The sequence below is a fragment of the Schistocerca cancellata genome, chromosome 4, assembly GCF_023864275.1.
Source record: "Schistocerca cancellata isolate TAMUIC-IGC-003103 chromosome 4, iqSchCanc2.1, whole genome shotgun sequence".
NCBI classification, from domain to species: Eukaryota; Metazoa; Arthropoda; class Insecta; order Orthoptera; family Acrididae; genus Schistocerca; species Schistocerca cancellata.
In genome coordinates, this window is record NC_064629.1 from 523,665,123 (window position 1) to 523,680,395 (window position 15,273).

The 15,273-nt window shown below is 38.9% G+C and overlaps 1 protein-coding gene across 1 annotated transcript in view; it reads left to right on the forward strand.

Moving 5' to 3' along the window:
• Window positions 1–15,273, forward strand: part of LOC126185174 (spectrin beta chain, non-erythrocytic 2) — a 315,568-nt gene that overhangs the window by 220,899 nt on the left and 79,396 nt on the right. The window contains exons 42-44 of the mRNA XM_049928020.1: window positions 865–1,067; window positions 1,318–1,546; window positions 5,774–6,046. Of these exons, the coding sequence (XP_049783977.1) occupies window positions 865–1,067; window positions 1,318–1,546; window positions 5,774–6,046 (705 nt within the window). The remainder of the gene's footprint in view (window positions 1–864; window positions 1,068–1,317; window positions 1,547–5,773; window positions 6,047–15,273) is intronic.

Below are 15,273 nucleotides of genomic sequence, written 5' to 3' on the forward strand. Positions count from 1 at the left end.
ATCATGACTTGGAATGCTGGCACGTGGCAAGAATAGTGCCTGCAGTAGTAGCATCCTGATTTCCTGGTAATAACAAGCTGATTTATACCACTACCTAGAACTGTTACTGTTGTGCTGGCTTGTAGGCATCTGTGCAGGAAATGGATCATGCCTGAGGCTGGGCCACTTGTGAGACACGGGTATGTTGCAGTTGCCATTCAGTAGGAGTGCAGGTGCAGACACCACACTATTAATTAAACTGGACACAATTTGGAGGAGAGAGATTGGTCAAAAGTTGTTAGTTTTGTACTTGTCTTCTTTCTTGTGAAAAGCAATTGTTATCGAGGTTTTCAGTGATTGTGGGGAAACTCCATTAGTGGTCATATTCACAACAGTCTTACAATTTTATTAAAAAATTTTGCTCTGACTGGTACTAAATTGGAAGGAATTTCTTGCACTTATAATAATGATGAAAATTTTCTTCAGAGTTACTGACACTAAAAAGAGCGGTTGGGACACACACACACACACACACACACACACACACACACACACACACACACAATATGTGTATATTGGTGTATGCATATGTGGATGCGATATTTTCTTATTACCTGTGTGAAGTTGCCAGATGTAAGTATTCAGTAGAACATGTGACCAAGAAAAGAGAGATGGAAAAGAGAACATTGAGAACTAAGTGTCTCAAAACAGGATGATGATTGTGCAATGGAGAGGAAACACAAAGAAATGAAAACCAAAATACTTGGTATCTAATGCTAAACCTTTGTATATTTTCTGTCTCTGTATTTTCTCTTTGTTGTTTACAATGCATTTTGTATTCTTGGTTCATTTATGTTTTTTCCCCTTCTTTTGTTACATCTGTAGGAAATGATGGTTCAAGCTGGTGACACTGGCCGTGACTATGAGCACTGCTTGGAGCTTCAACGTAAACTTGATGATGTTGATTCAGATATGCGAGTTGATGACTCTCGTATGAAGTCGATCAATGTTCTGGCAGAAAAGCTGATTAGGCAAGGTCGTAGTGATACTCGTAGCGTACACCAGCGCCGAGATGACTTGAACAGCAAGTAAGATTTTCAGCTAAAATTTGGGATTTTTTTTGTTCATCACACTATTTACAAACATTTTATAACATATCATTTATCTATTTTATAATGTAGCAATTATCTAGCTTGATACAGATGTTGTATAAAATATTACTGCCATTTTGGCATATAGGAATAAAAGAAATATAATATTCTCACTGGAATTAATTTATTGGATTTGAAGTAGCAAGTAAAAGTATGATCATAATGGGGAACTTCTTCCTTGTCTCAGATGGCGTGCTCTACAGGGTTCTTTGAGTAAATATAGGGAAAAATTAGCTGGAGCTCTGGAAGTACATGCATTCAATCGTGATGTGGATGATACAAGTCAGAGAGTTGCAGAAAAGGCAGTTGCAATGAGCTCAGAGGATGTAGGACGTGATCTATCAGCTGTAGAGCAGTTGCAGAGGAAACACGAAGAACTTGAAAGGGATATGATTGCTATTGAAGACAAGCTGAAGGTACGTGCTAAATTTTGTACCCAATGTGTTACTCAAAGGCCGTTAACATTGTGTAAAGTAATATACTTCCATAAATGATGATGAACTATTATTTATACAGTATGTGATCAAAAGTATCCAGACACCCCTAAAAACATACGTTTTTCCTATTTGGTGCAATGTGCTGGCACCTAATGCCAGGTACTCCATATCAGCAACCTTAGTAGTCATTAGACATCATGAAAGAGAGACATCATGAAAGAGCAGAATGGGGCACTCCATGGAACTTATGGACATTGAACATGGTCAGGTGATTGGGTGTCACTTGTGTCATATGTCTGTATGCAAGATTTCCACACTCCTAAACATCCCTTCATCCACTGTTTCCAATGTGATAGTAAAGTGGAAATGTGATGGGACATGTACAGCACAAAAGCGTATGAGCACACCGTGTCTGTTGATTGACAGAGACCGCTGACAGTTGAAGAGGGTCATAATGTGTAACAGGCAGACATTTATCCAGACCATCACAAAGGAATTCCAAACTGCATCTGTACCCACTGCAAGTACTATGACAGTTAGGCAGTAGGTGAGAAAACTTGGATTTCATGGTTGAGCGGCTGCTCATAAGCCACACATCACACCAGTTAATGCCAAATGACACATCACTTGTTGTAAGGAGCATAAACATTGGATGATTGAACAGTGGAAAAACGTTGTGTGGAGTGACAAATCACAGTACACAATTTGGCAATCCAGTGGCAGGGTGTGCGTATGGTGAATGCCCGGTGAATGTTATCTGCCAGTGTGTGTAGTGCCAGTGCCAGCAATAAAATTCGGAGGCGGTAGTGTTATGGTGTGGCCGTGTTTTTCATGACGGGGGCTTCCACCGCTTGTTGTTTTGTGTGACACTACCACAGCACAGGCCTACATTGATGTTTTAAGCACCTTCTTGCTTCCCACTGTTTAAGAGCAATTCGGGGATGGCGATTGCATCTTTCAACATGATTGAGCACCTGTGGCGGAGTGGTTACACAACAGTAACATCCCTGTAATGGACTGGCCTGCACACAGTCCTGACCTGCACACAGTCCTGACCTGAATCCTACAGAACACCTTTGGGATGTTTAGGAACGCCGACTTCGTGCCAGGCCTCACCGACCGACAATGATACCTCTCCTCAGTGCAGCACTCCGTGAAGAATGGTCTGTCATTCCCCAAGAAACCTTCCAGCACCTGATTGAACTTATGCCTGCGAGAGTCATCAAGGCTAAGGGTGGACCAACACCATATTTAATTCCAGCATTAGCGATAGAGGGCACCAAGAACTTGTAAGTCATTTTCAGCCCGGTGTGGTGATATTTTTGATCACATAGTGTATGTAAGATACAGTTTCCGGCAATTGTTGCAGAAATTCAAGTAACAGTTGTGAATAATTTTTGCTTCAGTTGCTTTAAAGCATTCCGTTCTCAATTTTAGTGGAGTATTTTTTTTTTTGGATGCTCTGTTAGAATAATATGTAGCTTCTTGTGATTAGTAGCTTTTATGCACAATTTCACAATGATTCCCATTGGTAGCAAAATTTTATGAGCCAAAGGATTATTTTAGCACAAAATTAAACACTATGTTACAACACTGATATCTCTACCACTAGATGCTGATCATGCTTGGTACAATCATGTATTCATTATATACTATTAATTAATATCCACATTGTTTTGTGTAACTGTTCTGCATAGTGTTTGCTATTGGACTGGAGAGTTGGTATCGGTGTCCTGGCTAGGAATGGAGAAGAGGATTGATATGCTGCCTTAGATACATTATCTTAGCACACTGTATTCTGAATATTGATGATTCATTTGGATATAAATTAAGTGTTCCTGCAATGTCTTAATTAACACTTTTGTTTTGTTCATGACTGGTAGCTGTGCCTATAATATTTTCCTCACTTATTAATATGCTATGTTGATTTTTAAGAGAACGAGGACAGCACAATTTCCTTTCCCCCCATTAGTTCTTCATAACCATTCTAAAGAGATAATACCAGTTTAACATCCTGTTCTTCACGAAGGGAATCCCTCCAACTGTGATTACCAATAATTTTCAATCACTGTGACAATCTCTGTAACTGCACTTTTCATGACCAGCTGACTGAATGAGTGTTAACATATCTAACAAAAATAGGTAGTAAGAGAGAGCAAGTAGCAGAAACATAATTTCTTTTGCTTTGTTGCCACACACTTTTATATCATCTGTGCACACAGGTACTGTTTGTCCTTCCCTGTCCCACCTGAATAATGGAGGCAGTGATGGTTACTACTTACCATATAAATGAAGCACTTAACTGGCAACAGGTACATAAACAAAACTGAATTAGGGAGAGAGAGAGAGAGAGAGAGAGAGAGAGAGAGAAGTGTGTGTGTGTGTGTGTCCGATTGAGGTACCGAGCGAGGTGGCGCAGTGGTTAGCACACTGGACTCGCATTCGGGAGAACGACAGTTCAATCCCACGTTCGGCCATCCTGATTTAGGTTTTCCGTGATTTCCCTAGATCACACCAGGCAAATGCCGGGATGGTTCCTTTGAAAGGGCACGGCCGACTTCCTTTCCCATCCTTCCCTAATCCGAGCTTGTGCTCCGTCTCTAATGACCTCGTTGTCGATGGGACGTTAAACACCAATATCCTCCTCCTACCTCCTCTGATTGAGGTAGTCCCCCAGATTCTTGATTGGGTTTAAATTTAGGGAGTATGGTAAACCCATCCTGGTGCTCTTTGAACTATGCATTTACACTGCAAGCTGTGTCACATGTTGCATTTTCCTTCTGGTAGATGCCATTGTGCTGAGGAAAAACAAATGTACGTAAGGGTGGACATTGTCTCCTAGTATAAATGCAGACTTTTGTTGATCCATTGTGCCTTCCAGAATGATGATATCTTCCAGGGAATGCTACACAAACACTCCTTCAGCCTGGATCCTTCTGACAATTGTTTCAGGGTGTTTGCTTTCAGACGCTTCACACCATGCACCCCACTGCTCATCTGTCTCATGGTGCATTAGACATGAGTCATATGTAAAGATGAAGTCTCATTGGAAGTCCATTTGCAGTTCTGGTGTGCAAATTCCAGCCATCATTGCTGATGAACAGCTGTCAGCTTGGATGCATGGACCAGGTGCCTGCTGTGGAGGCCCATATGCAGCAGTGTTCACTGAATGGTCATTTATGAGACACTGTTGGTAACCTCTTGGTTCATCTGAGTGGTCAGCTGCTCGTCTATTCACCCACACACATCTCTTCAGCCATCATTCACCTCTGTCATCTATGGTGTGTGGTGCACAACAGTTACGTCAGCACTGGTTTTGGGTAGCGCCATTTTGCCATGCGCAGTAGACTTTAAACACAGTAGCAAAAGAACAGTTTACAAACTTAGCTTTCCAGAAATGCTTCCACTCTGGGCCTGAAAGCCAATGATCATGTCCTTTTGGACATCAGATAAGTCGCTCCATTTCTGCATTACAAAAGTGACTGCACAGTTTTCCACATCCCCTACCCCCCAACATGCTTTGTTTACCCTCCAGTGCTAGTGCTGCCACCCACCACCTGCTGTCTGTGTGTTTTTATTGCATTTTGAACATAGGTGATGTTCACATTAATGTGACAGTACCATGCATCTCTGACAGTTGTAGCTTCAGATTTTAAAAATTACCAGTTTTTAGTATGTCATATTTGGCTTGCTAGTTATGTGCTACAATGTTGCTTTTGGCACATTCTCCTGGGTGACTTTGTTACCTAATCCTTGAATAATCATTTTTCTTAAAGCCCGGTCTTCTTTTATGCTTATTGAAGGAACCTCTAGATTCAAAACTTTTTGTTTGACTTTATCGTTCATGTGTATCTGCTACCGTGTAGTATGCAGAATTTTTTTTTTTTTTTTTCCTATCCTTATTTCATCGTTGTAACAGCCACAGGCCAGTGCGTTTGTGACTATATCATTCCAAATGCAGAAGACCATACAACTCTCTTTTCAAGGTAATAGTTTTGAAATTCTCCAAAATTTGGAGGGTTGTTAAGTCACGTGTTTTTTATTGCTATTTAGCCATCACAAGCCACAACCTGTGCGTATGTTGCAGTAAAACTGGAAAAATCTGTGATTCACATGGAGCTGAATCTTAGCTGAAAAATAAAATATAAATTAAGTGTGAATGTCAAGTAAATTATGCAGTGTTGTAAATTCTTGTTTGTGTTGTAGGATCATGAGCATGAAGCACGCCGCTTGATGCAAAAACATCCAGACATTCGTGGCAAATTGGCCGAGTTGGCAGAAAGCTGGCGTGCTCTTCAGCAGCTTGCTCATCAGAGACGGAAAGCATTATCTGCTGCTCACACATTACACAAATTTCATGCAGATTTGCATGAACTTGAACTGTGGGTTGCTGATACGATTAAACGTATAGATTCGTCAGAGCTGCCAGCCACAATTGCTGAAGCAGAGGCTATGCTTGAATTACACCATGAAAGAAAGGTAAGCAAAATAAATTTTATTAATATGTCGAATTAGGTAAAATTTTGGTAATGTTGACGATATTTTGTGGCTAATAAAGACAAAAATGAATTTTCTGTTGACCCATTTGCAGCTAGATTTACTTTGCTTGACTGCTTATAAGGAGCCCAACATACCATTCTTTTTATAAAAAAAAATTTCTGTTTGGTAACATAGGTAGTGTGATGTTGCAAGACCATAGGAATGTGTAGAGAGTAAATGAATATATTTAAATTAATGACTGCAAAGTAGCTCCACCCACCAATAAGAACTTTATGAAGTCAGTGAATGGTTTTGGCATTTAAATCTGTCCATTTTGTGGGATTTTGTACTGTAGAGAAACACAAATGCTTTTGTACTGCAGTTAAAATGGCCTGATATAAAGGCTGAAACTGATCATGGACTTAATAAAGTACTTAGTAGCAACTGGAGCAGATTTTCGTTAATAGAACATACAGCTGCAAAATCAGCACTCTCTGAACATGGGGAAACTAATTGATTTAAATTGTTCAGCAGGAATTTTAAAACACTTGAAATTGTTAAAAATATTTTCTAGTTTGTCCTGCTATGCAATGTGCAAGTCTCATGGTGTATTATGTAAAAGCTATCATCTGAGAGCATCTCACAAGTACCCTTAGATCCAGCCCTAGAAAATGTTCTTGCCTCCCAAGGTATCAGCAACATGGGTTATACTGTGGGAACAGGTATTGTTTATTCTTCTGAAATGAAGTTGGGCCTCTTGTGCCATGGGAAAGTTGAACATACCCCTTCAGTAGTTCAGAAAAATTCTGTTATCCTGTGACTTCTTCTCCTGTAAAATTGTACAGTGGTGACTTTGATTGTGATATCTTTCCACGCTGTTACAAGACATTGCCTTAGCTGCTTACTAAAAGTTGTAGTAACATGTTCCACAGTTTATGAAGAGGCCGATGGAACAACTGTTCTCAGAAATTCTTAATAGGATTTACAGTGATGTTAACAGAAACCAGAAAGTCAGTTGCGTTACACACTAGAATGTTTCCAAAAAAAAGTGTGATATGTCGAACGCTAATCAGATTGCTCAATGCCAAAACTATGAATATGATTAGGCTGACAGAACTACCGGTATGAAAAAATTGATGTGTAGTATTAGTCTCTGAGAGATAAAGCTACCTACTTGGTTAGCTAGGGAGAGAAGGGCAAGTGGGAGAAACAACGATCCATTAAGCATAAGAAATTTTGTATGTTATAAAATGGGACAGAATGTGGACGGTCAGTCAGGATCAGTTTGCTAGGAAGTTTCTAAAGTGTTGTTGGAGAAAGGCAATTGATCTGTTCAGAGTGATATTTCTAAGAAATGACGTACTGAATAATAGAAAATGAAACAGAAAGACTGACAAATTCCCAGTGAAAATATCCCACCCAGAGTGAGAATGAGGACAGGAGAAAATTGTCTGTCATCTCTAATACCTTTCTAATACTGATGGAAGTCTGATGGAACTGTATCAGGTGAATAAGGCAGGTGTGGCAACAATTCATACCTTAGTTCCTGTAATTTTGCCATGATGATGGCATGTGTGCGGATGCGCATTGTCTTGATGGCGGCAGCCATCTTGCAGATAATTTTTTTTCATTTGTAGTTCTTCAGTTAAAATGTGATATACCCTTTCAGATGACATCTGGCAACCATGAGCAGTTTCACACATTTTCAGTCAGTGATCCTCCATGACCATTTTGTGCACTTTTGCAATGATTTCTGGAATAGTGACACATCTTGGCCGACCCCTGCGCGGGTCATCATCTAAGCACTCCTGACCAAATTTAAATTCATTTGTCTACTTGGCAACAGTTGAATATGAAGAAGCAGAGTCCCCCAGCGTATTCTGGAAATCGGCATGAATGTCCTTTGCTTTCATACCTTTCTTTAAGAAGTACATAATCACTGCTCGAATCTCAGTTTTTTCATTCATCGCAAATCACTACCTGGGAACAACATCACCACTGCAGCTCTCTTCCAAGAGCACTGACGTGGCACATGTTTACAGGCAACAGTCCAATGAATATCAAATCAGTTTGTTATCTTCTGCTGTGACCCCATGAGGATTGAAACCACATCAGGCTCTATAATGTGCTACTTTAAGTAGATTATCTCAAAATCCAAAGCTAGGAAATCTAAACAAAGAATAGTATCGTAATTGCTGCCTACTCGAGGAGGTACTTTCATCCAGAACTGGGAGTTGTGATGGCCTGACCCCACTGAGCTTACAACATTTCCTCCTATTGTGCTTATGGCAACATTTCCTCCTACTCTGCTTAAAGTACAGAAAGGCAGACCCATACTACCAGACCTAAGGAACCAGTAACTAACAACTGACACTTGTGCACCCTGTTTCGAATAAACATTTCCCTTTCTACTCCACTATTATATGGGTTACACAAAAGTTTGTAAGTGCCATTGCACACTGCTGACCAGTGGCTGTGTTTACCAGAAGCACTGCCCAGTGGTTCCAGCACTTAAGCATTTGTTTCATACATGCATGTTGCTGTGTGGTCTAGCTCATGTCAGCCTTTGCTGTTCTCTACATTATCTCTCTTGGTAGCCATTTGGCCTTAATTCTCACACAGTGGCACATTGCGATCCTGACCTGTAAGACCTGGCCAGCAACAGTGGTAGCATGTCATTTTGGATTTGAACACATTTCTTGACTCTCGTGACTGCATGTCCTACCTCACCCACTTCTGTGCTCTCTGATAAGCTGTGTCCACACTGGCTGTGCCACACAAAAACATGTGGTGCAGAGCAGTGTGGACCAGCACAGAGCAGCACAGAATGAAGCAGGGTCTTTTTAGGTGTGCCACAATGTTCCAGTGTGTATGCATGCACGTCTGCGCATCAATAACAATGGAAAATGAGAAACACTATCCAGCTGCAGCTGCACATCAATGAACCATTCCCTTTGATGAACCAAAACTGCATAGAACTTGTTTGTTTTTGTACAGAGAGGCACGGTTTGATGTCCACACCAGACATGCCACACTGCACGAAACCTCTTTTTGTTTGTTTTGTGCAGCACAGTGTGGTGCGGCTGGTGTGGCTGCAGCTATATGGTGTACATTTTCTTATTGTCGTTGTGAACATAGTCCATAAATTCCTTGTGCCCTTTCCCATGCCCTATAGAGATGTTAGTTAAGTAGTTCCCTCTGGAGCTTATTAGTACTTTTGATTGACAGCATTCATGCAGTCTAGCTTCTGTACCGCCAGAAGTTTACATGTGACAGGTTCTCATAATGCATTGTAATCTTGCACATTGTCTGTCAGTTTTAACTCTACTGGACTCAAGAATTGGTTCACTGACCACTTACCCAAGGTCACTCTAGTGCTCAAATTCTCAAGAAAAACTCAATTTTCATCCTTGGGCCCCTTTCCACCCCCCCCCCCCCCCTCTCACAAGTCAGTCTGAGCAAAGCAGACACAGCAAAGGACAATAGTAGGGCAGATAGATGAAGTGGTGATGGGGATTCCACTCTTCTGGATGTCCTCAACTTGTTCTGTTTGTGAGTCAAACTAAAGTCATCTTCGCACAACTGTGCAACCTGATTCGGAATATGATGAAGCATCTCTTATGTGGTAAATTTCTCACCCAACTACATCTAGCAACTACCGGTTATTAAGGATACAGAGAGGGAAAGCACTGGTTGCAAGTACTGGCAACAGTCACCCACCAATACACTATGATCCTCACTACTGGCGTTGATTGGACAGCAATATTGCACGAGCTGGAGTCATGTTTCTTGACACCAGTCAAACCAGTGAGGTAGCGGTAATGTGGAGAAAACTGCCCAGAGCAGTCCACTCAAAGCCAGTCATCACCAGCTGTACTGCAGTGTTGTCAGGATGTCATAACATCAGGTGGGTGGTACAGGGTCTTACATCATCCTTGGCAGAGGCAGCCACTGCAAATTGTAAATGCATGGCGGCAGCATTGGCAGTGATGATGTTTGTAGCTGTGGCTTAGCTAATTAGTGTTAGGTTTGATGACTGACTCCCGTGAATAGTCAGTGTGGGAGAAATGTGTCAGGACTGTTGGTCGGTGTTTCATTGGGGCAATTGCAGCAGGGATGTGAGTAAAGTAACAGTTGAGGCTCTCCCATGGAGTTGTAGATTATGAAGTCTTCAGTGAATATCTGTGGGGGAATGTCAGCCTGTTCTTCCTCAAGGGCTGAAACCAGAGAAGGTATTGATGTTGGGGTCTTAAATGAAGTTGATGTTCAAACATATTCCAAACGTGTTCCATTAGATTCAGATAGGGACTCTGGGCAAGCCAGGCAGTCCATTGCAGGAATGTTATTTTCCACTAGCACTGCCTCACAGATAGTGCATTATGGCAGTGCCTGAATAATTCTGATACGAACGATTGTCATCTCTGAACTGTTTCCAGTCGTCCACTGTCCAGTAGTCTCTCTCTTTACACCATTTCTAATGTCACTTAGCATTGACTACAGAAATGTGTGGCTTATGAGGAGGTGCTTACTATTTTACCTCATTCTCTTAACTCCCTATGCACATTCATTGTGATATATGATCTGCTAGCAGCTCTGTGGAGGTCATGAGTGATAACATTTGCTAATTTAATGCAATTTTTTTTTACAACCACCCTCCACAATGCCCAATGGTCCCTGTCCACCAATACATGAGGTCTTCCTGGTCTTGGTTTAGTTGTGGTCGTTCTTCTGCATTTACACTTCAGTCACATCACCAACAGTCAACATGGACAGTTTTAGATGGGCTGAAATAACCATGATAGATTTGTGATTCAGGTAACATCCAATGAGTAGTTCACATTTGAAGTAGCTGAGCTCTTGTGGCCAACTCATTCTGCTGTAACTGCTTCTCTGCTAACAACACAATGTTCCCTACTTCATTTTATACTGGTGGGTCCACATCTTGTGCAGCTAGTTGTCAATTCCACATTACACAGAGGTGTCCAGATACTTTCCATTGGGTAGTGTATGTGGAAAGAGATGCTACTGTAAAATTAAATGTATTCAATAAGACCAAAACAAGTCAAGTTCTGAAATTATTTGCATTCTACAAAAATTACTGTTATATTTTAAGAAACGGCAGTTAAGTCCAGAAATGAGTGTATCATGCAGAAATTAATAAAGCAGATAATAAGATAAAGAGCATGGGTTACAGTGAAACAAGTGACAGGACAACTAGTGAGTGTGGAAGATACAGTAACAGATAAACTAAATGACAATGTTGTGACTGATATTTTGCAAGTTGTGAATATTTTTTCGCAGTGACTTTCTAAATGTAGCATCAAAAATAGGATTAAATGGTTCATTTTTACACAAAACTTTTAGCAGTTAGGAGTAGCACCAGTGTCCTTCACTGAAATTAATCAAATTAGAAAATCTCTAAGAATCAGTAGCTCCTGTGGTGGTGATGAAATTTGAAACAGAATCCTGAAGAGTTGTTCTAACTTGTAAGTACTCGTAATATCCTTAAGTGACCTGTGTAATGCAACACTCGGAAATGGAATTTTTATGAGTAAATTGAAATATACCATTGTTAAATCTCTTAATAAGAAAGATGACAAGAAAACTTTAATTGTTATTGTTGTCCAGTTCCCTTATTGATGTCGTTTTTTTTTTTTTTTTTTTTTCAAAAAATTAATGTACTCAATAGTAGTCTCACATTTGAGTAGAAACAATTTAGTAAGCATGTCCAGAAGGGTTGCTCAACTGAGATTGTTATTTATTTATTCATTCACTCACCAAGTGCTACAAGCCTTAAATAATAAAATATCACCAGTCGTTATTTTTGTGAACTTGACAAGTTGTCTGGTTGTGTAGATCATGTTACTCTCATAGAAAAACTTGTCTTTACAAACAACTGATTTGAAACATAACGAATGAACACAACACAAAAAGCTTTGCTGTATAATCCAAACAATGTTGGAAGGAGGAAAAGTTTTAGTTACTGCAGGAAAATCAAAGCCTTCCTATTGCTGATATATGTGTATGACCTTCCATTTAGCGTTAATCATACAGAATTTCTTCTTTCTTCAGACAATACTAGTGTTGTAATAAATCTCATTAAAAAGACCTACACACAAGAAATTTTTAATGATATTTTCAAAGGGTGATTAAATGGTTTTCTGAAAATGGACTCACTCTAAAATTTGAGAAAATACACACCATATTTAGTTCTATATGAGAAATAGTCACATTGACAATTAATACTGCACATGAACATTAGTCAGGAAATGTGGTAGCATAGTCCATATTTTTGGTGTGCTTATTGATGAAAACTGAAAGAAGCCTATTACTGAACTGCTCAAACATTTCAGTTCACATACTTTTTTTTTTTGTATAACTGCTGATGTTGGAATCAGACAAATGAGCGTGCTAGTGTATTTTGCATATTTCCATTCAATAATGTTTTATGGAATAATTTTCTGGGGTATTTCCTCATTTAGAAAGAAAATATTGATTGCACAAAAGTTGGCTGTAAGAATATTATTTGGTATTCATCCAGTCACCTTTTAGTTACCTCATCAAGGTATTTGCTGATGGAATTTGTCATAAGTAATCCATCACAGTTTGAGAAGAATGGTGGTTTCCATACCTACAACACTAGAAACTAAGAGTGACTTTTATTACACCTTCATTAAAGTTATAACTGGGTCAAAAAGGATTCCATTATGTAGCAACAAAATGTTTTGATCATTTGCTGAAAAACATAAAATTTCTGACAGCTAGCAAAGCAAAATTTAAATCTAAACTAAAATCTTTTCTTCTTTACAACTTCTTCAAGTCTGAAGACAGATTTTATCTAAAAGGTGGTAGTGTGTTAAAAAGCTTTATAGTGTAGTTGCATGAGTAGGACTGTAAAAAAAAAAAATAAATAAATAAATAAATAAAAAATATAAAAAATAAATAAATATTTGTTAATGTTAAAGATAATCATGTTTACATATATTATAAACTAACACATTCCATATCACTTCAATTAAGTAGCTAACTACTTACTAACAATGAGAACTTTAATGCATTTATTATGGGATTACTTCCAATACAGTTCACATCAAAGACAAGTTTAACAGTGGTCAAAGCCTAGAAACCAAGATGTCCATAGTGTGCAGTACTTCAAACCAACCAGGTGCTCACTCCAAAGTGAACATATTAAACCTTCCACTGAGTAATTCTATGTCTTGGCTGTAGCTCTTACTCATCTAAAATTTGGCTAAGCCCAGCTCTGCTGCACAGACCACAATCAATTTTTGTAAACCCACGATGCAAGCATAAAATCAAATTGCCAAACCCACAAAATGTATTTTTAAGTTCAACTGCATGTGAAATTACAACAGCTGCTGGATGCACTAAAATGGACACAACTCACACTTGATAGCTGAGCAGCTGCTGAAATGCCATGGAGAATAATGTAGACATTGCATTGAATGGACCACAGCATTAGATACTGGTCCACACATCCAACTCCTATAATCTTTTTGTGACATGTTATTCATTTATATTGCCAGAATTGCTTTGGCATGTTGATTAAGAAGGTCTTAATACAAATTTGTTTAGCTAATATTAAGGAAAAACTAATAAAGCAGTGGAAAATTCAGGATGGAATGTAACAATACTAGTTGCTACTCACCATATAGTGGAGATGCTGAGTTGCAGATAGGCACAACAAAAAGATTCTCACAAAATAACTTCAGCCAGCAAGGCCTTTGTCAAAAATACACCCCCCCCCCCCCCACACACACACACTCACTCACTCACTTGTGCCTATCTGTGACTCAGCATCTCTGCTATATAGTGAGTAGCAACTGTCCTTTTATATTGGAAAAACTAATAAGCTACATTGCCATTTTTATAGCTAAGTAGATTTTACCTAAAATATGCAATTCATCTTCAAGGGGAACAGTTTCCTATTTTCACTGGTGCAGTTATTTTTATTTAATACTAATCAAATTCAAATGACAGCCAATTAACTGATACATTAATTAATTACTGGTAAAAATATAAATAAATAAATTAAAATCACTATCCTAAATACACTGAGGTATAGTGTGTTTCTAAATGTTCACAAGCACTAGCTTCGTAACTGTTAAGTGTGACTGTATTGTATTTAACAATAATTCATTTTTAATTAATGTATATAAAATGCATCACGTAAATGCCTAGATGTGCTTTGCCAAGCTCTTTAATTTGGTGTGTCCATCATTTTTGTAGCTTAAACTTATGAGCTCTAATGAATTTTATTCCAAACAACCATTACATAAAGCATTTCTGAACTATGGTGTTAAACTTAGACATACAGATTTGTTGAGAGTCTCATCACATTCAATGCACAGGACTCTTTCTGCTAGTGCATCTCATTTCCCTGAACTTCACTTGGAAGCCATGGTACAAAAACACATGGAGCCAGCTGTGTGCTGTGAGTTAAATCCACAACACGAAATTACTTCTGTTAGTAGCTACTTTCAACAAGCCTATCTAATCCATCTTGCAATCCCTCCAGTCAGTTCTCCATACAAGTGGTAACCACGGAAAAGTAATTAGCACCATAAATTTATACATCATACCAGAATTGCAACTGGTAGAAAACTGTTTTCCATAGTAAACAAATGTAACATTTTGGGAATGGACTAGGTCAGTATGTGCAACATTATTATTGAAAAACAAATATTACTTATTTAATATGACACTAAGACAACATCTTTGTTTATGTCAGCGTGACTATTTGATTTACAGTTTTTTCCACATCTTATGGGGGGATGTTTGTGCTTCTAGATTTCATCTTAATCATTTTAAGAAAAAATTAAATCAGTAATTAAACAAACAATTAGTTAAATCTGAAAGCAATATGACTTAGTCTCACTAAGGTTGAAAATTTTAGACCTCACTTTTCAATACATTGACATTCATGGTTGTAGTGCAACAGAGATATCACTATTTGTTGCTTTGATATTTATGGATAATAAACACTCAAAGAATTTTACACTTACTGTTGCCACAGCAACTCACATCCTCCTTCCTGGATCTTCATCATACAACCAGCAGTGCTGTATGGCGCCATCGCCCTTGCCAGCCTAATAAAGGCCTCTAACAAAGAAACAGTGGTTCAACCATTAATGACAGTAATAGGATATCTGGTGAATATGCTAGCCTCTCTGCATGTAGTTGAGTTGACTCCAAGGAATTTGTCCACA